General features: G+C 44.8%; 1 protein-coding gene and 1 pseudogene across 1 annotated transcript; one reads left to right on the plus strand and one right to left on the minus strand.

The window, feature by feature from the left end:
• Window positions 1-1165: 1165 nt before the first annotated feature.
• On the minus strand, window positions 1166-15149 carry LOC134445470 (uncharacterized). The gene is made up of 3 exons (XM_063194538.1): window positions 15076-15149; window positions 1878-3979; window positions 1166-1660 (listed from the first exon to the last, which is right to left on the minus strand). The coding sequence occupies exon 2, from the start codon at window positions 3379-3381 to the stop codon at window positions 1885-1887; it is 1497 nt and encodes a 498-aa protein (XP_063050608.1). The 5' UTR covers window positions 3382-3979; window positions 15076-15149; the 3' UTR covers window positions 1166-1660; window positions 1878-1884.
• A 148-nt stretch (window positions 15150-15297) lies between these two features.
• Window positions 15298-16729, plus strand: LOC134445471 (uncharacterized; annotated as a pseudogene).
• The last annotated feature ends 3791 nt before the right edge of the window (window positions 16730-20520 follow it).

Raw genomic sequence — 20520 nt, forward strand, 5'->3', positions numbered from 1 at the left:
TGAGCGTCAAAAGGTATGGATATCATATGCAGACCACTGGGGTAAAGCAATAGCCTACTTCAGGGCCCCCTGCAAGCTTCCAAGAATGGTCCCCGAGCGCCTCGCCTCACGCCCCTGATGCAGACGCAACATTGTGTCATGTACCATTATAGAGACCATTAAGTCATGAGGGGGGAAAGAAGTACCATATGTGTGTGGTAATGGAAGTGGAAGAGCTTGAGTTGGAACGTGTGCGTGGTGAGTTTCTGTTGTTTACTGTATGTTATGTTTATAGTCAGATGGTTGGTGGTGATATCCATATGGACAAGACGGTAGGACGGGTGATGTGCGTGTACCGGTACTTTACTCTGACAGACACCGTCGGCAAAGTGGAGATGCAGGGCTGGACTGGCCATCTGGCATAGTGGGCATTTACCGGTGGGCCCTGCACCCTTGTGGTCTCCTATTTGCAGGGAAGGACAAAAATCATGAGGGGCCCCTCTAAGCAAAAAGGGCCCGGGCCCTATTTCTCCCCCAGTTCAGTCCTACTCAACTATGCCCATTTTGGGAACAACTTGTGTGTTCATTGAAATACTGTTCAAAATGTCACTTTTCAAGGGTGGATGTACTCATCATTGTAGCAGAGCACAGTAAGACTGAACAAAACAAATGACACCTCTTCGGGTATAAAGTCAAGGCTAGTGTCAGCAACAATACAACTGCTGGAATTCTCCTTTAACTGTGTTCCTACAGGCCTACGTACTGTACAGGTACATGTAGGAAGAGGAATAACCCCATTCAGGGTCATAACTCAGAGCTGCCCCAGGGAAATCCAGCAAAGACACTACACAGCATTTGAAATGGAAGGAGAATACCCCACTAAATGATAACAACAACAACAACAACAACAACAATAATAATAATGATGATAAAAATAACATCATTTTCATGTAACAATGTTGATTGGTTGAAAAGCAGTGGGTGGACACTTAGGGCTTTGATTGTATATATTGAGTGCACCTGCTGGGTGAAATGTTTGCCCGACACTGAAGAAGGTTAATACCGAAACGTCTGACGGGCAATAGAACACAAGACTTGGAGTGCTGTCCTGTTCTAATATCATAAAAACCCAATACAAATAATGCATTCTTTGTTTAGGCTACACTTTATTTTAATTCAATAAACACATTCAGCATCTGATATTATAAGATTAAATATGGTCACATGCAGTACACACACATATCTTATCCAGTGCAACAAATGTAAGTGAACAGGAGCAATCGGGTGACACAAATGTATAAAACATCAAAACAAGTGAACATGCTTTTTGAAATTCACATAATCAACCAACCATTATTGGTTCTCAAAATTTGCAATAGTATAGGCAACTTAAGCAAAAGCATTTACATTGTATATAAACTGAACAGAGGTTTATGACAGGCCTATATGACGTGATTTTCTAAGAGGAATGCATTTATATAATAAACATCATGCAACACCTATATTGTATAATAGACTCTGCATGCTCTGCAAATGTGTATGTGACAAATACATCAACTCGATATTCAATTAAAAATTGAAATAAAATGTGTGTTTTTTAAGCTGATTTGACCAATGAATATTTTGTTGATTTTCTTCGTCTGCTTGGGCTTTGTAGCTTGTATCCTTAGGGTTCCACATACTGTGAGAGAGAGAGAGAGAGAGAGAGAGACAAGAGAGATAAAGATGACAAAACAGATGATAGTCATCAAAGTATAGTTAATGAAGTATAACTATAAGTATGATTATTTTGACTATCTGCATCAAATGTGTGATAAGAAAAGATGTCCACTAGCCACATTATAGTTCCCATATGATTTTCAAAGGCAAAATATCTATAGATTGAGCATGCAAGTTACCGTTTCATCAATTTAGATAAGCAGACATGTCTTCCTCAGTACACTCTGGTGTGTCCTCCTTAAAACCTTCATCAACAGCTTCTTTGATGGCCTTGATTTGTTCAGGTTCTGCTGCTGGCAGCAGAGGCAGCAGTTCTGTCTCAATCCTCTCCAATCTAGCAGCAGTGCTCTTGTCAAAGTCTTCTTTGCACTTGCACACCTCTCGCAGAATGGCCTTCTGAGCTTCCTCACATCCAAGCCGTAGGTCCTCAATCTTCTTCTGAAAGTCGGGTTTAGTGTTGTCCATGGTTATGAGTGTGCTAAGCATGCCAATTCGGTGCATCAGGTGTTTGTCAGACACACACGTGTATGTTTCTGAGATCATATGGACGAGACTTGCGATGTTGGATGCCTGGAAGGCTTGCTTATAGATCATGTCTTTTTTCAGCAGTCTGGTATCGTAGGACTGTTGCTGTGCCTTCAAAGTTGTCTTTTGAAAATCAAGAAGAGAGTTGCTTTGTGTACCCACAGTGTGCGAAATCATTTCAAAGAAGCGTACCATCTTTTGCCACTGCTCTTGCACTCTACCCATGGCATCCATACCTTGTATCAGAATTTTTATGGTTGTGTTGAAATCAATCTCCTCAATGTTATATCTCCTCATGTTGCTCAAAACTTCAGCCAGCTCTTTCTCATTGTTCTCCATTTTCTCCACACACTTCTCATGGCACTCTCTTGCTTTGTTCAACTGTGCTCTTGTCTCTTCAATACGGAAGTATGCAAGCTCTGTGGCCCTTTGTGATGCAGACGTTTTACCAGAGCCTTCAGCATTGTTGACTTTGTTCATCATTGGAGAAGCTTGTGTCAAAGCAGGAGAATTTGTGATGCATTTGCTCTCACTATCAAAAGCAAGTGCTTTTTTATTGAGTGACTCCCATTCACTCAGGATCTTTTCGGTTTCTTCTGCACTACACTGCTTTGCAGGTGCATGCATTCGAAGTTTCTTACAGATGTTGACTCCGGCTTTGCATATGTCTTCAGCATGGGATTTCTGCTTACAGCTAGGACATTTTTTCAGCTCGCTTTTAACCATTTCTAGCTGGGCAGATGCTAGATCTGTTTTGGCTTTTTTCTCTTGTTGATCATACAACTCATTCCAGTCAATGCGCCCCTCCTGAATGAATTTACCAATTGCATCTACACTTCTCAAGATGCGTGGGGACCTGCTGCAGATTTCTATTATGTCAAATTCATCTGCGTCGTCTTTGTCTGCTACATGTCGATAGGTATCCTTAACTTTCATTGATGCATAGCATGCCAGAGCAACTGGACGGGCTATTAAGGATGTCATACCATTCATTAGACTTGTTAGGCTTTCTGTTATACCTTGGACAAGATCCAGTCCAATAACTGACCATCCATTGGGAAGGGAATCCATTGATTTCTCATATCTATTTTTAGCATCATCCAGCTCTGTCTCCACTTTCTTCAGAGCCTTTGTGTACTTTTCCTTTGCTTCTTCCATACCTTTATGCTTGTCTTTTGCGTCCTCTAGTTTTCTCTTAATTTCCTTTAGCTCCTCTTCATGGCCATGCTTTGAACTTATGCAAACCTCCACGAGCTCTTGAGTCAATAAGATGACATCTTTAAACTTCTTTTCTGAGTCGCTGGCACACACCACGCACTATTTTGCGATACTTTGAATGTTCTCCAGCTGGTCAGGCAAGTCATCTCGCATCATCTCATCATTTCCTTTAAACAGGATCTTTACCACATTTCCCACATAGTCTGGCACAGTTAGGGTGTGAAGACGGATCTTATCCATGCTTTTATGAGCTTCGTTAAAAGCCCACCAGCCGGAGTTGCACACTTGCATGAGGCAGGCACGGAAGGAGTCCGGGTATCTGATGTACTTGTAGCCTCCTTCGGGTGTTTTTTTGTTTATGGAGAAATCCGTTTTAGAGGAGATGTAGACCAGCTCTCCGAGTATAGCTATGGACTGCGGTGCTGGTGCCAGATACTCCTCCCAGTTGGCATAAGGTTTCATTATAGCCTGGGTAGCCTCTCTCATGTCTTTTGCCGTGGTGATACTCTGGGTTTTCTTCTGAAGAGCCATTACTTTCCTGTGTTTGAAGGTTTAACAAATATATAGCAATTTAGAATAATTCATTTTGCTTTAAAACACAAACAGAAAGAGGAGAAAAAGAATATCTTTAGGATTTCATTGAAATCTCACATCAATTTTAGCTAGGTGCAGACTCAAAATGTAAAAGTGGAAGTTAAGGCAAGGATGAAACACACACCGATGACCTCCATTTTAATCCCTTTCAATTAGAGTTTAACATAGGGGTGTACTCACTTTTGCTGCACCAGCATAATTTCACAAAAATGGACAAACATGTCATTTAAGTTATACTATTGGGCTAAGTTACACTTAGGCCTACTCTATGGGCATTTTGGAATCCTGTGTGTTTATTAAAATATTGCTTCTCTACAGGGGTGTGTAAAACTATGCAGGAACTGATAGACCCTTGAGGCACACAAACAACACAGAGTAAGGTTTGGACATTTACAAATTTTATTTAACAATTTCTAAAATCAATGGGCGCAAAAAAAAGAGAAATAAACCACAATGCAGTCAGTAAAAAACAAAAAAACAATTTCTGCAAGTAGGCCTATTGATCCCCAGGGTATTTAGGCCCCCTGCAGGCAGGAGTCACGCAGGGCAGTGCCAAATATAAACATGCACCAACAGGGGCTTGTACACACTTCACAGCACACTTGAAAGTTGCACGCCAAAATACTATCACCTACTAGGATGTGTCACACACTTAGTTTTGGTGGGAAAGCACAGCACACATTTGATACTCAAAAGTTTAGGACACAAACTCTGCCTGACTCACACCTGCAGAGGGAGGTTTCCAAGACTAAGCGTAACCCACATACAATAGGCCCACGGTTAAGCCTGTCACGATTATCCGAATAAGTCAATAAATCGGACGGTAACTTTTTACAAGGACGATCACTTTTCTGGCCCCGATAATGTATCCGATAAGTTTATTTGCGTGGTGTTTTGTTTCCCCTCTCTCCCTTTCTCTACCGTAGCCGTAAGACTAGGCTGGGCGTTATAGGCCAACGCAGCGCAATGACGCTTAAATGTTGGTGTAATTTGAAGTTTCAGTGCAGTTCTGGTTGAAAAAGGTGCACTGATCTGGCTACTTGCGTCTTTGAAAAAGAACGCTGGTGTTCCCGCGCGGTCGCTTATACAGTCCTCGACAAAGAATCAGCGCTAGAGACTAGGAGCGCAATATTCTTCCAGTCTCTGTCAGCGCATCTGCAACGTTCCTCAGAGAGGGGAATGAACAGCTCCAACACGGAGGCAAATGTTCATTTTGAAACATGCGCAGCAACCCAATATCCACGACGAAGACGTGCTTGCAAACATGAAATAGTGGTACCGTCGCGACAAACTTGCTCTGAGGCTGTTATTTTAAACCTCGCCGAGTTTCCCCTATTATTTTAATGCGCCTCCTACCCCGACGGTCGTTGTCTGTTCTTTTTGTGATTTTCGCTATATTTCTTGTTTATTTAGACCTAACAATATGAGTAGGCAGTCCGCAAGCAAATAATGAAGATAAGATTTGTGGATTTAAATCAGCCACACCAGGAGAATGTGAACGGTTGAGCGCGCTACAGGGGAAAACAGAGGCATGGCGACTCATAACTCATAAGAATCAATGTATGGGCGTTCATAAAGGGCTTTAAAGTGCGCAGTCGAGGGTATCGGGGAGGTAGAGAGCGAGAGAGAGAGAGCGCTGCCTGCACCTGGAACTTGTGCCTCTGTTCATGCTCTTTTGCTTTTTGCTGATGTTGAAATGCCTTTAACAGGGCTGATTTGGGTTTTGACTGACAATTAGCTAGTAACAACGTGCATTTTTGGTGAAATAAAGCTGTCTAAGTAATAATTTGTGAATTAACAATACCCCACCAGTAGGTTATTTTACATCACCCCATGGATAGGCCTATAAGCCATTCAGTGTGCTTGAGAAAGATAAATAACAGAAAATATTTAAGTAAGACTATAACTTACCCTAATAATAAATACAAAAAAGCCTATTTAGAGCCTATTGTGCTCCATGAGGATGTAATTAAAAACACATATATAACATCCCGCCGTGATGCTTTACAAATGTAAAGGGGTGTAGGCACATTTTTTATTGCATTTTTACGTCATTATATTGTTTGACACATTTCTTCTTGGAAGCAGGCGTCAATCTTAATTAGGCCTATTTAAACCTCTGAGGGTGCTGGCCCAAATGTTAAATTCAATGTTTTCAAGAAGGAGGCCGCACCTTGCATAGCATTGTTTTTTATTGCACAATATATTGTGTTTGAAAATGGCCGAGAGAGAGACAATATTATCGATTATCGCAATAATTTCTTGTTATCGTTATCGTCTGGCAAAAAATTGTTATCGTGACAGGCCTACCCCAGGAAGATAGAGTAAAGTAATGTCTGCAATGACCCGCTCTACTCCATGCCCCATGCACTCAACCCGCGCCACCAAGGAGGCACACCAGTTAGTAAAACTTATCACAGTAAACAGACAGAAGCGTTAAGACACAGCAAGTAGTGCTCAGTGGCCTAAGACTTACAATTTGGAACACGCGGTGTTAAGACACATCAAACGTCGGTGGCCGGGGCCAGAACTGCATAAGGCATAGAGGCAAGCGATCAGATTATAGGCTATGCGATCAAAAATAAATGCACCCATACACAATAATAAAACATTTAAAATATAACACAAAGAGAGAACAGTTCAAGGCAGTCCAAGCATCACTCACGACCCAGCTTTGTCCATATACACAGTCCAATGGCAAACGGTTTGCCGCGAGGGGTAGCACAGTCCTTGGGTCGTGCGCACGGGGCCTCTCGTGCGCTAACGACCGGTTCGATGCCCGTTCCCCGCCAAGAAATGTCCTTTGAGCGTGCCGCCCTTGCGGTTCCTGTGCACCGCCACCGAAAGCTGTCGAGGAGAGGGGTCTGCATTAACCCAAGAGCGATTGTTCTTCTCGAGGGAAAATAGAGGACTACTTAACTTTCTTGACGGCTTCTTTGTTGAGAGCGTAGTCCAGGTATCGGCGGCTCGATCCGCAAACGACTCCCCTCGTCCGACGGTGGCGTGTCGTGTCTGCCCGCTGTCCTTTTCCTGTAGTTGTGCTGGGCCGCGCTTCTTTTGTTTCCTCTGCCGCTCACGCCGTTTGCCAATCAAGGCTACTCCGCTGCACCTGGCTCATCAGCTGCACCTGTGTTTGGGACAAATCACTGCACGCATACCCACACTGACACGAACCCATTGTCCAGTCCCTCCCCCTGCAATAAGTCAATGTTGACAGTAAACATATATTCGGTCACACAGTTCATATTTAGTCCCATTTCTCCATAAACATGTTCAGTCCCACACAGTTCATATCCAGTACCGTTACATCCCCCCCCTCTTTAACGGTGGTCGTCCCCGACCACTGCAATAGTCAATGTTCAATGTTCAATGTTCAGTCCGCAGCAATGTCAGGGACGGTACCGTGCCGGAGGGTTGTTCCGATTCGACCGAGCGGGGTAGCGTCTTGTGTCAGTTGGGTCGGTGTTTCGCTGAGTGGTAGCTGGGTCGCGAGTTGATGCTATAGGAGAAAGTGCAGTTTGGTCAGTGGCAATAATTACGGATTGAGGCCTTGGCCCCGAGGCTACATGAGGTGGGCTGGTTTAAAACAAAGAGGGGAGGCGGGCGGGCTGGCGGCATTAGGTGGCGCTTGGGCTGGACCTGGCAATGTCACTAAGGGTTCAGGCCTTCTAGGTGGAATTACGGGGCAAGTGACAAAGGGGACGGGTAGTCCTGAGTGCATGGGCTGGTCATTCTGTTGGCTGCTTTGAGATTCAGGGGCATCCGGTGGGCATGAGCAGAGGTTGTTGTGATGAATAGTTCTCAGGGGGCCCTCTTTCCCCTTCAGGCCGTATGGTTAAAGAGCTGGACGATCTCTGTACGGTTTAGTGACGATGGATGAAAGGGAGTGGGCAGCCAATTGCGGAGATAGTTTTCCTTGAGCTCTCCGACGGAAGTTCCTCATGAGCACTCTCTCTCCAGGAAAGCAGTGGCAGAGTCCGTGCATTGCGGTTGTAACGATCCTGATTCCATTGCGTACGTCGTTCTACATTGTTACGAACGGTGGCATAGGCTTGCAGCAGTGCTTGGTGGTGACTTTTGACCCAGCCCTCCAGGTCCATTTCTATGCTGAGGGGTGCAATGTCATGAAGCATATCTACAGGTAGCCTGGCATGGCGGCGTTGACGTAGTGTGGGGGTCATACCTGTACTTGCGTGGGTGGTATTATTATATGCTTGCAGAAGGGCAGGAAGTAGAGTTGGCCACTGGTTCTGAGAGCGGGCGTCGATGGTGCCCAGCAGGGACAAGAGAGTGCGATTGAATCGCTCACATGCCCCGTGTGCCCTGTGGTTGGTAGGGTGTTAGTGCGTACCTTTTTGCACCCGTATACTGCACACAACTTGCTGCATCAGAGTGGCCTCAAATGATCCCCCTTGGTCAGTGAGTATCCTTTCTGGACAGCCCAAACGGGACGAATGAGTGTGGGTATACAGAGCCTTGACTGTCGTTGGGGCAGTTTGATCTTTGGTGGGGACTGCCAGGGGCATAGCGGGAGAAAGGTCAGTGATGACAAGAATATTACTGATGGGCGTCAGATGGCCTGCCAAGGGGACAGAAAGTCCAATGCTACGGTTTTCGAAGGGTAGCTGGACGGGATGGGGCACAGCGGGGCTTTCGGTTGGGCCCCTGACTTTTGCACTACGCAGATGGAGCACTCAGCTGCCCATTTTCGTGCATGTGTGGTCATTCCCACCCAGTAGAATCTTCTTCTCAGGAAAGGCACCATCTTGTCACCACTAACATGACCGCCCGCTTTATGGTAGTCCTCCCACAGCTTTCGGGCCTGCTTGTGCCGGGACCAGGACCTGCTCCACTGGCGCACCGTGTCCGGCTCTGTGACGCACCTCACCAGCGCCCCAACTCGCAGTTCCAGCAAGTCCCTCTCCTGGAGAGGCAGCGAAGCTGCGGGGGAGAGAGAGGGACAGTCACTCTTGGGGGAGGGGGGCCGGGCGGTGGCCCCTTTGTCTGTCTTCAATGAAACACAGCTGGCGGTGGGTCTGGGGTCCTCTGCCTGCAGTTCGCTCCAGCTTTTGGGCCGCCATCTGCTGTTCTGGAGTCGTGGTGCACCCCGACCACAAGTGCCAGTAGACTTGCAGTTGTTTCCCCTTGGAGTCTTGAAGTTCATCTGCATTTCCATTTGAAGATCCAGGCCTGTACCGTATGTCGTATGAGAAGTTTGCAAGTTGGGGGCCACCCACCTCTGCTCAGTTTGCTCCCAGGGTTGTGTATCAAGATGGACCAGTGGGTTGTTGTCGGTGAATATTGTAAACTGTGCCCCCCACAGATAGTTTTTACATTTTTCTTGTCACCAGCCCACAATTTACGTAGTGCTAGCAGTCCAGCTTTGAAAGAAACTGTAGTTCCTTGGTCGTTGCGCTCACTTAGCATGGAGGTGACCTGCGGGGCTGGCATAGGCATCCACTGACCCCTTTCTTTACCATCTGGACTTGAGAACAGCACACTGGCCCGACCTAGACCATTGAGGCTAGGTGTCCGTGTATAACGGAATGGTAGTTGGGGAAGGTCTGCGTAGGCAAGTATGGGGGCGCTAAGGGAGGGCTTGCTTGAGCTGTTCGAATGCCGACTGGCAATCGGTTGACCACTGGATGCGGGCAGAGGGGCGGATGGGCCGGGCCTTGGAGGAGCTGGGTATGGGGGCAGCCACCTTTTGGGAAAAAACCCTGGGAGAAATCGCCGGGGGGTAGTAGTACCCCGTGAAGCCCAGGAAGGACCCCGCACTTTTGTTTGACAGTGGATGGGGACTGGCCAGTTTTGAACTGCGGTTTTGTCGGGTCTGTTGCCCAACGCCGTGCTTGCTAACAATGTGCCCTAAGTATGTTACGCTGCGCTGGAACAGCCGGCACTTGCGGGGCTGTAACTTACGGCCACTGATCGTGAAGGCGGGGCCAAAGACTTGCTAATGGTTTCAAGGGGCATGGGAAAATTTTGGGAGTATAAGATGACGTCGTCAAGGTAAATCAGTAGATAGTCATACACCTGGGCTACTAAGCAGCGTTTTTCATTAACCTTTGGAAGTAGGTGGCGTTACAAAGTCCAAAGGGCATGCGTTCAAAACTAGTAAAGTCCAAAGGGGGTGGTAAAAATCAGTCTTCTCCTGGTCTCAGGGGCAACCTCCAAACCTGCCAATACCCACTGGCCGGGCTAAGGTAGAGTACCACTCGGACTTGCTGAGGTGGGTTAAGGACTCTTCGATCCGTGGCAGTGGGAAAGCGTCTTTATGAGTTACTGCGTTAAGCTTGCACGGGTAGTCCCACGCAGACCCTTAGGGAGCGTCTTTTTTCTTGGCAAGGACACCTGGAGCCGGCCACGGAATGGCGCTTTCCTTTGACCACCCCACTGTCTGCCATTCATTGCAGTAATGCCCCTTAGTTCAGTGTAGAGCTTTGGGGGAATTGGGCGTCGGTTAGCGTTATTCGATGCCGCCGCACCAGTGGGATCTGGTGAGTGCAACAGCTGTCCGTCCAAAGTCCTCATTTAGCTGTAAACACATGGGACCATTTCCGCAGTAGAGCTTTCAGTGGGGCCTGTTGATGATGGGGTCCAATTCCTTCCCACTGAGTGACAGGGCTGGGTGGATCTCCTCTGGGGCTATGGTTTCCACCTGCTGGACCGTCTCGATGGACTTGAGGGCCAGCACCCGGCAGGACTAGTCTTGATTGCCCGAGATATCTTGTGGGTCGATTGTTAAGGGGGACTGTTGCCAAGGGACACCGCTGCCGAAGTTCTAGAGGGAAGGGATTGGTTACACACGGCATGGGGACCATTCCCTTTCGTGTCCAGCTAAATCTGACCTCGCCACCCTCCATTCCTGGTCATGGTTTCTCCAGGTCTTCGATTCAGCACCCGGGCCGTTGGGCTGAATTTCTGCTTGTGGCACACGGGACCCCAGACGATCATTTCATCGGTTGTTTGATGGGCGGACGAAAACTGCGGGACTGCCGTTGGAGCCCTGCTACGCCCTGTAGGTCTATGTTGGTTGTCGATGAGTTCATCCAATTGGCATGGTTAGCGAATGCAGCATCAGGCCTTTTCTGCCACGCAGGGGAGAACAACAGATTTAAAAGCAGCAACACCAGGCGCTCTGTAGTGCCCACCATTGAAATGCCCAGCCCAGCAGTGTTGCAATGACATTCATGCCCAAAAGTCCACTTGTCAGATTCAGTATTATTGCAGTCGTCGGGGTACGACCATACCCCCCTTTGCTCTTGACTTCTATCCCCCCACCCGGAGAAAGTCCATGACTGCATACCCCACATAAGGACACTGTTAAGCCATTCGCAGCCTTCAAAAAGCAAACAGAGATAATACTAGGGTCAAGCATACTCCTTTGCCGAAGTGTTGGTGAGAATAGAGTCTTCATGAAACAGGGTCACCTGTTGAGCCAGTGTCCGAGTATGCGATGGTATTCGCTGCCCTTGCACAAACACTCGACTTCAGGGGAATTCTACCTATGATACTGGGCTTTTGTGGGGGGTGAGCGGGGGACCCTCCGCCGGTTCACTCGCCCTGTGGTGGCCGGGAGGTAACCGAAAACCCGATTGGGGCTCTGGGCGAGGCTGGGGGCAGAAACCTTTTTGGAGTGTCCAGTTTCTCCGAAGTCTATGCAAGATGGCTATGCCCATGGGCGTCCCATTGGTACTGGACAGCTGCATTTAGTGGGGGTGCTTGACCCCAAAACCTCTCGGCGTCGCGGGGGCATTTTGGGGGGGGTGGCGGTCCAGGATGGTTGCATGGGTTGCGTGGGCGCGCCATGGGCATGCACCGACCTGACTCTAGAGGGGGCGTGGGACTGGTTGATGAGGGTGCCATAGGGCTATACGTTCAAATCGCTCCCTGCCCAACATTCTACTATGGACTTGCCTAATATATAGCCTACTTGTTCTTTCAGTTCTTCTTGGAATTCAGCTCGCAAGGCCTCCTTCATCTTCTGCAAGCTGTTGGCCCCCTGAGGCGTTGGCCGCTGAGGTACTTTAATGCACTAGCCGAAGGGCGGGACATAACCTGCGCTTTCTTCAATCTGACTCCCCCCCTCCGTTCCAGCTGCCTTGGCTTCCTTGCAGGCGTCTGCAAAAGGTGAGTTCTGGTGTTTCTAACGCAGTAGTCTCATGCAGCTCCTGCATCACTGAGCCAGGTACTTAGGCCCATGATGAATTGTGTGCGGAGGAAGCTCATCATCGGTTCCAGCAGTGAGGGGCTCTCTCGCTCTCCAATTTGTAGTGTAGCTCTTCGTAAGCGCAGCGTGAAGGCCCGTACATCTTCCCCCGGGTTCCTGTTTACATTGAAGAACTGGACACGTAGTTGAGCTACTGGTTGCTGGCCTCCATAGAGTTTGCGCCAACTCCAGTAAAATAGCAGCGTCAGTGTTACGTTTTTCCAATGCCAGCAGCACGACCTCCCTCTTTGCAATTTTCCCTCTAATGCGCTTAACCACAAAAAAAAATCAACCCGTTGTTCATCATTTAGCCCCTGGGCCCTAATCAATGCCTCTATTTGGGTCCTCCATCTGTGAATCTGCCAGATCCTCCTTCTCCATCAACTTTGGGACCCATGGTGCTCCCATAATAACCATGGCATAAAAACATTGGCCACCTGAGGCGGTGCATTTTGTTGCTGTTCTGTGTTACTCATGATGTTGTGTACGTCAAGGGCCCTGCCGAATCTACGCCACTTGTAAAATTATGCAGGAACTGATAGACCCTTGAGGCACACAGACAACACAGTAAGGTTTAGAAATTTACAAATTTTATTTAACAATTTCTAAAATCAATGGGCGCAAAAAAAAAGAGAAATAAACCACAATGCAGTCAGTAAAAAACAAAAAAACAATTTCTGCAAGTAGGCCTATTGATCCCCAGGTATTTAGCCCCCTGCAGGCAGGAGTCACGCAGGGCATTGCCCAAATATAAACATGTACCAACAGGGGCTTGTACACACTTCACAGCACACTTGAAAGTTGCACGCCAAAATACTATCACCTACTAGGATGTGGTCACACACTTAGTTTTGTGGGAAAGCACAGCACACATTTGATACTCAAAAGTTTAGGACACAAAACTCTGCCTGACTCACACCTGCAGAGGGAGGTTTTTCCAAGACCTAAGCGTAACCCACATACAATAGGCCCACGTAAGAGTAAAGTACATGTCTGCAATGACCGCTCCTACTTCCATGCCCCATGCACTCAAACCCGCGCCACCAAAGGGAGCACACGGTTAGTAAAACGTATCACAGTAAACAGCAGAAGCGTTAAGACACAGCAAGTAGTGCTCAGTGGCTAAGACTTACAATTTGGAACAACCGCGGTGTTAAGCACACATCAAACGTCGGTGGGCCGGGCCGACTTGCATAAAGGCATAGAGCAAGCGATCAGATTATAGGCTATGCGATCAAAAATAAATGCACCCATACACAATAATAAAACATTTAAAATATAACACAAAGAGAGTAAACAGTTCAAAGGCAGTCCAAGCATCACTCACGACCCAGCTTTGTCCATATACACAGTCCAATGGCAAACGGTTTGGCCCGCGAGGGGTAGTCACAGTTCCTTGGGTCGTGCGCACTGGGGGCCCCTGTTGCGCTAACGACCCGCCTTCGATGGCCCGTTCCCCCCAAGAAATGTCCTTTGAGCGTGCCGCCCTTGCGGTTCCTGTCAACGCCAACCGAAGCCTGTCGAGGAGAGGGGAGAATCAGTAGTCTGTCTGCATTAAACCCCCAAGAGCGATTGGTTCTTCTCGAGGGAAAATAGAGGACTACTTAACTTTCTCTGACGGCTTCTTTGTTGAGAGCGTAGTCCAGGTATCGGCGGCTCCGATCCGCAAACGACTCCCCTCGTCCGACGGTGGCGTGTCGAGTCTGCCCAGCTGTCCTTTTTCCTGTAGTTGTGCTGGGCCCCCGCTCTTCTTTTGTTTCCTCTGCCGCTCACGCCGTTTGCCAATCAAGGCTACTCCGCTGCACCTGGCTCATCAGCTGCACCTGTGTTTGGGACAAATCACTGCACGCATACCCACACTGACACGAACCCATTGTCCAGTCCCTCCCCCTGCAATAAGTCAATGTTGACAGTAAACATATATTCGGTCACACAGTTCATATTTAGTCCCATTTCTCCATAAACATGTTCAGTCCCACACAGTTCATATCCAGTACCGTTACATCGTGTACTCATTATTGCTGAGCACTGTATGTCTCTCCCCCCATGCCCTAGTCATGCGATGGAGAAACATTAGACTGATTGCACTGATATAATTAACTACAGAATATCAGCATGTCATCAGATTATTTTTCCTTTCTACCTTTTCGAACATTTTTGGGATGGCATCCATAGGCCTATGCATGCAGTTTGATTGGTCAAATAACTCCAGAACAAATACTAATAGGCTATTAGTTTTTTTTCTCATTCATTGCTATATTTATTTTAATTTGAATAACACATTGTTAAATGTAAGTGTTTTCTGTTAACCTAACCTGTTTTGACAAAGTTTTTGTGAGAGCCCACACACCTCGAAGGTTTCTTTTTTTAGCAGGTGCAGCTTTTCAAGGTACTTCAGTCTTCAGTTCACACAAGGACGAGCGTGAGAATGCTTCTTCACAGTTCACCACTTTTATGTTTTCTTTGGTGCTGATGTTTCGGCACTTAGGCCTTCATCAGAGTAATCCAGCACCAAAGAAAAAATAAAAGTGGTGAACTGTGAAGAAGCAGTGTCGCGCTCTTCCTTGTGTGAACTGTTAACCTAACCTGAACATAAGTCCAATGAAAATGACATTGTGAGCAGCCTGGTATTACATTTTAAATGCTATCCTGATGGCCAAATACACTCAAATTAGTTCGTAGCTTAACATTAATTGTGTGTTCCCCCTTTCCCCGGTTATGTATAAAATATGCCCAACTAAAATTCAAATCTCAACATAAAACATACATCTCCTAAGGCATTCAAATACATATAGCCTATATTAAGAACAGAAAAAATAATTCCATACCTCTAGTAGTTAACGTAGAAGACTAGCAGAGACCAGTGAATGGTGAAGATGAAGGATCCCGAGGATGAAGGAGACTGCTGCTGCTGCTGCTGCTGCTGCTTTCTCGCTGCTGCTGCTTTCTCTTTTATACTGCTGCCAGCCCACCCTCTAGGAGATGGGAGGAGAGAAGAGCAGTATTTTAAACAGACCCACTGGATTGCACGGTAGTTTCCCTCTGTTGTCAAATAAGCTGCATCATCATGGCACTCTCCTGCTTTAGGTAGGTGTATGATTTCAACTTTTCTTTCATTTCATTCAATTCAAATGACTGCACAATGACTGCAGCTCTACTTAAGGAATTCTGTATCTCACCGCTTGAGTTAAATCTATGAATTTCTAATTTACTACTGCTTCACTTTACAATGCAAAAACTCAACTTTTATATCTACAAGATGTTTTATTATTTTGCAGTCAGCAAGGTGTGACCAGGGACATTTCCCTCTCTCTGAGGGAGTCCATGTCATCTCTCAACAGTCTTTGTGACCACCTGCTCCACATAAATCCCACCTCGATAACACGTCAGGATAACAGCCGCATCAGAGAGCTGATCGTCAGAACAGAGAGGGAGATGAAAAGGTCAATGCAGGAGGCAGAGAGAAGGCTCAATACACTGGAGTGTAACGGCCAGCTAAACCAAAAGTCACAATTTTTGCAAGACCTGAATGGCAAATTAAAAGCAGAGAAGCAGAATCTGGAAAATTCTAAGGAAGCACTGAAAAGGGCAAAAAAGGATGTAAAAGATCACGAAGATACAGTTGAAAAACAAAACAGGAGATGGAAAGCTGCAGCCGTTGTGACGGGTATTGGCTTGGGATTGACCATTATTCCTTTTGTTGGATTTGTAGTTGGTAATATCTTTTTATTAACTATTTAAAAAAAAATGTCTTTCATAACAAAATACTCATTGAACTGTCATGCTATGTCCTTTATGTGGTGTATTTTTTTCATTCTGTTTGCTTTCTACTCAGGACCAGCAATGGCAATAGGTGGAGCTATGGAGATGGATGAAGCTGAAAAGGCTTGGAAGGTGGCAAAAGAAGAAGTGGCGAGGTCAGAGTCTCAGGTCGACACATACTCTGCCAGGGTGTCTGATTATCAATCTCAGATTTCAAAATCCGAGTGTGACATCAGACAGACAGGTGATGAGCTGGGGCGCATCAGGAGGGAACTCTCTGATGTCCAAGAGCAGCGTGTGGCTTTAGCAGAGTTCCAGCAGAAGATGAGACGAGCGGTCCACCTCTTGAGTCTTCTCAGTGGGAGAGCCAATGTACTGGAGGTCCAGACAAGGACCTTCATCTCCCTGCAGCCTGTAATCTTTTTGATGCTGGAACTTGTGGAACTGGCTGCCAAAATACCAAGTATTCAGATCCTCAGCGATGCCAATATAACAAGTTTGGTAGTGGCCATGAGGGAGAAGAACAACAGACTGCTCGCTGTGTGTGCTTCAATTGACCAAGCCGATATAAGCTCAGGCTTGGAGGACTATATTTAATTAAGAAAAAAGACAAGCTTTTCTCTCAGACAACCATTCTACAAAATGTCATTTCAACATTCTGCAAAATGCTATGTGTAACCTTGTGTTACTTCCAACTTTAAAACCATTGTGATTATGTTTGTCAATGGCTCCACAATTGTATTATCAATATTGGATCTTTATCATTGTTCATTTCAAAATCAGAGTCTCAAATGTGCTATCCATTTTAGCCAATATTTACCCACTTATCCTTTTTCATGGGTAAACATTTTTTGCATGTCAGGCTTGGAATTGGGGAATTAGAAGGCAACATGACAAAAAATACTAAATACGGCCACCTTGCTACAAGACCACTGCTGTATACCCAGGGCCGTAACCAGACATTTTCAAATACCGAGGTCAAATACTGTGTGCATACTGTACATTCAGAATGCTTCGAACACTTCAGTCAAACTCTTAAGTTTGTTTTCATTAATCCCTGCCTTGAGGATAAATGGGGCTGGCGTATATAGATTGAATTTATCATTGTTGATCATGTATCGGTTTTCATCATGATTAAATTTTACATTACTGAAAAAAAATACAGAGAACATGACCTCTGTGTCCTCAATGGTTGGTAGTTACGGCCATGTCTATAACAGAGATTCTAGGAGTATCTAGTATCTCTGTCTATACTCTGCAAAATAGAAACTTGTGATGGCATTCTGTGAATGACACAGAGGATGAATTAATGCAAGGGTAAATGTAACTGCCGCTAGGTTTTTCTGCAGATGTGCTACTGTAATGATGTTGTTGCTGTTGTTATGTATCATGCAATTTTAAACTGCAATAAAAATGACTCAGAGTGACTTGACGAGCTGTTTGTTTTACTCATATTGTGGATGTACAGTATTTGAAAGGAATGGTAAAACATCAGTTTTGAAAGTATATGGAATATTATTAATTACAATAAAGCTGAAGAAAGCAGCCAAATTAGGTCTTTTTTAAATTCACATTTGTATAGGTACATCTGTATTCATGTAGCCTTGTAGCCTTGTCACTAACACAATTTGATTCCCTGCTGGCTATTGGTAAAAACATCCGGACACCTGGACAATTCAAACATTTTTTTAATAACCAGTGCAAAAAACTATAACTAGCTAAGCCCCATGTTAAGTAGTGAAATAGCTCAAATAAAAGGCGAATTTCTGATAATTTAGCGACCAAAAGGTCACCTGTGGCCTTACACTAATTTTTGTGACTGACCACTGATAGCTACATGTGTATGCAGACAGGCCTGTGCTCAAAAACATTGTAAAACAACTGTCTTCTTGACATCCCTCCCACAACCCATTTGCATTTGCATACTTTCACTTTCCCCTTCTTGTAAATAATGTTATTACCCTTTTTGGAAAAAAGTATGTTTATGGTGTTTCAACTGTTAGCTCAGTGGGTTAAGGTAATTTGAGCCACCACGTTCAGCTAATTTGAGCCACCATTATAATCAATGGGAGTTTGCTGCTGTTTAGCGGTAGCTAGCTCATGTTTGTGTACTTTTGGAGGAAAAATTAAGGAAGATGACAGGTGAAAAGAAATGAATGCAGATGAAAAGAGAGGAGACAGAAAAAGTGAAAAAATAGGATGATCACTGTCCAGAGACATGTGGCTGTACAGAATTGTGATTTAGTATGAAAAGGAATTATGAATTATTGACTTTTTCCCTTTTTTATTTAACCGGCTCAAATTACCAGATAAGGTGGCTCAAATTAGCTGAAGCGGCTCCTTCCAAAAAAGTTGCCACATGCAGGGTTTCAAGACTTGTGGGGCCTAAATAATTATGTTTTATAATATAATTCCAACACAAAATTATGAAATATAGTAGTTATTAATTATATATACACATTAACACTAGAACTACCAGGATTTGTCTGCCTACCTAGAAGTACCAGAGAGGGGTCATTTGACCCGGCGGCTTTTACCTAATACACTAATCACTCATTTTGTTATGGTAATGAGGCTGTTAGGGGCCGTGTGTGTGGGGTGAGGGGTGAGGGGGTCACACCTTACAGTGCTAACAGCCAAGACAAACAGGGACAGACAGCTTCTTCCCAAGGGCTGTCAGCCTCCAAAATCACCACAGGTAAATAGCAACTTGCATGAAGATATCAGAAGCAAAGACAGATAGCACAGTTTGGCGGAGAGTGTGTTACAGTTTTTCTCCATTGGTTTGGCTCATTTCTAGAAACTGAGATGTCATTCTCAAAACATGGACAAATCCCAAAACTAATTTGCAGTTCCTCACAACATAATGGCATTTATCATTGCTTTCATCAAATTTCAAATGCTTTTGTACATGTCTCAATCATTTAGTACATCCTTGCAAATGGCTATGTACAAGTATCCTACAGTTAACACAATCAGCTTACATTTAGTAGAATTTTCAAATGAATGTACCTTGCTGATCTATCCCAATTGGTTGATTCTCAGTGCAATGGTTGTCCTGAAAACATGTCAGCACATTTTCTTCATATAAGTCATCAATGAACATGTGAATGTCCCATGTGATCATGATGAATCATATGACTGCAACCAGATAATGGTTGAATTACAGTTTTTCTCGATTGTTTTGGCTCATTTCTTGAAACTGAGATGACATTCCTATAACCATTGGGCCATTTGGCCAAACATTCTTACACTTCTGCACAACAGTTCAGATAACTAGCAAAATGTCATATACCTCCCAAAACACCTCATTCTTGCATCAGCACTAAACCGTCTCACATATAAATAGTCAGTACCATCAAAATGGCATAGATCCTTCTCAATTGCTTTGGCTCATTTGCATTCATTTAGTCCTTCTGTCAAAATAAACTGGATGGTTCAGCATAACTACATGGATCCTCAATCACTCGCTCATATCACCCCAAAAACAGTTTACCCATGTGTCAAAACTAAATTTCCAAAATACATTGTCCCTTTGCCATTGTGTAAGCACTGCCAGTCAAAATGGTTAGGTGTTTTATCTACGTTCAGCTAACAGATTTCGACTATATATAAAAATGAAAAAGTGAGTGAAACCATTGAAGTTTGACAACACGGATAATTTACCAAGGACATTTATCAGTAACTTTCTTTACTGTAAATTCATATACAGAAAGTAATGCCCATATATCACAGGTTTCTCATGGGTTTGGCTCATTTCTCAAAACAGAGATAACATTCTCAAAATAACATGGACAAATGCCAAAGCAAATAGCAATTGTTCAAAACAGAATGTCGTTTGAAAAAGTGTCATGAAATTAGCCAAATAACAGAGGAAACTGTAGTATACACGGTTGTAAAATTATTTTCTACTAACTAGTAAAGTTACAATACCATCTGACCTGTTGAACACTGTCATGAATTTACTATGTAATGAAATTCTTAAAATATGACTGTTTTGGGAATTGCGCAGACCACTTTGCATATGATGACTTACACAATGAAATAATGCTGACGTGTTTTGGAGAGGGCAACCATTAGACTGAGAATTGTCTAATTCGTTTAGATAAGCAAGGTCAATTTATTTGGAAAATGTGCTAAATGTATGCTGAATGTGTCAACTGAAGGGTATTTGTACATATCCATCTGCAGAGATGTACTAAACATTTGAGACATGTACAAAGCATTTGATATCTGATGAAAGCAATGAAAAATGCCATTCTGTTTTGGGAAATTGCAAGTTGGTTTGGGGATTTGTCCGTGTTGTTTTGAGAATGTCATCTCAGTTTCGAGAAATTAGCCAAACCAATCGAGAAAAACTGTAACGTGTGAATCTCCAATGCCATGTGACCATAACGACTCATGTGAATGTAACCTGGCAATTGATAGATGGATAAATACCAGTGCATGTGGACTACTGCTTCACTTCCCTCAAGAATTTTGTGGTGAAAGAAGCTCCTCTCCATGGAACG

This window comes from Engraulis encrasicolus, chromosome 3, assembly GCF_034702125.1.
Source record: "Engraulis encrasicolus isolate BLACKSEA-1 chromosome 3, IST_EnEncr_1.0, whole genome shotgun sequence".
In the NCBI taxonomy this organism is placed as follows: Eukaryota; Metazoa; Chordata; class Actinopteri; order Clupeiformes; family Engraulidae; genus Engraulis; species Engraulis encrasicolus.

Coding starts and splice junctions, on each gene's coding strand:
- LOC134445470 (XM_063194538.1), bottom strand. CDS start 3,381: ATGGAAGAAGCAAAGGAAAAGTACACAAAGGCTCTGAAGAAAGTGGAG.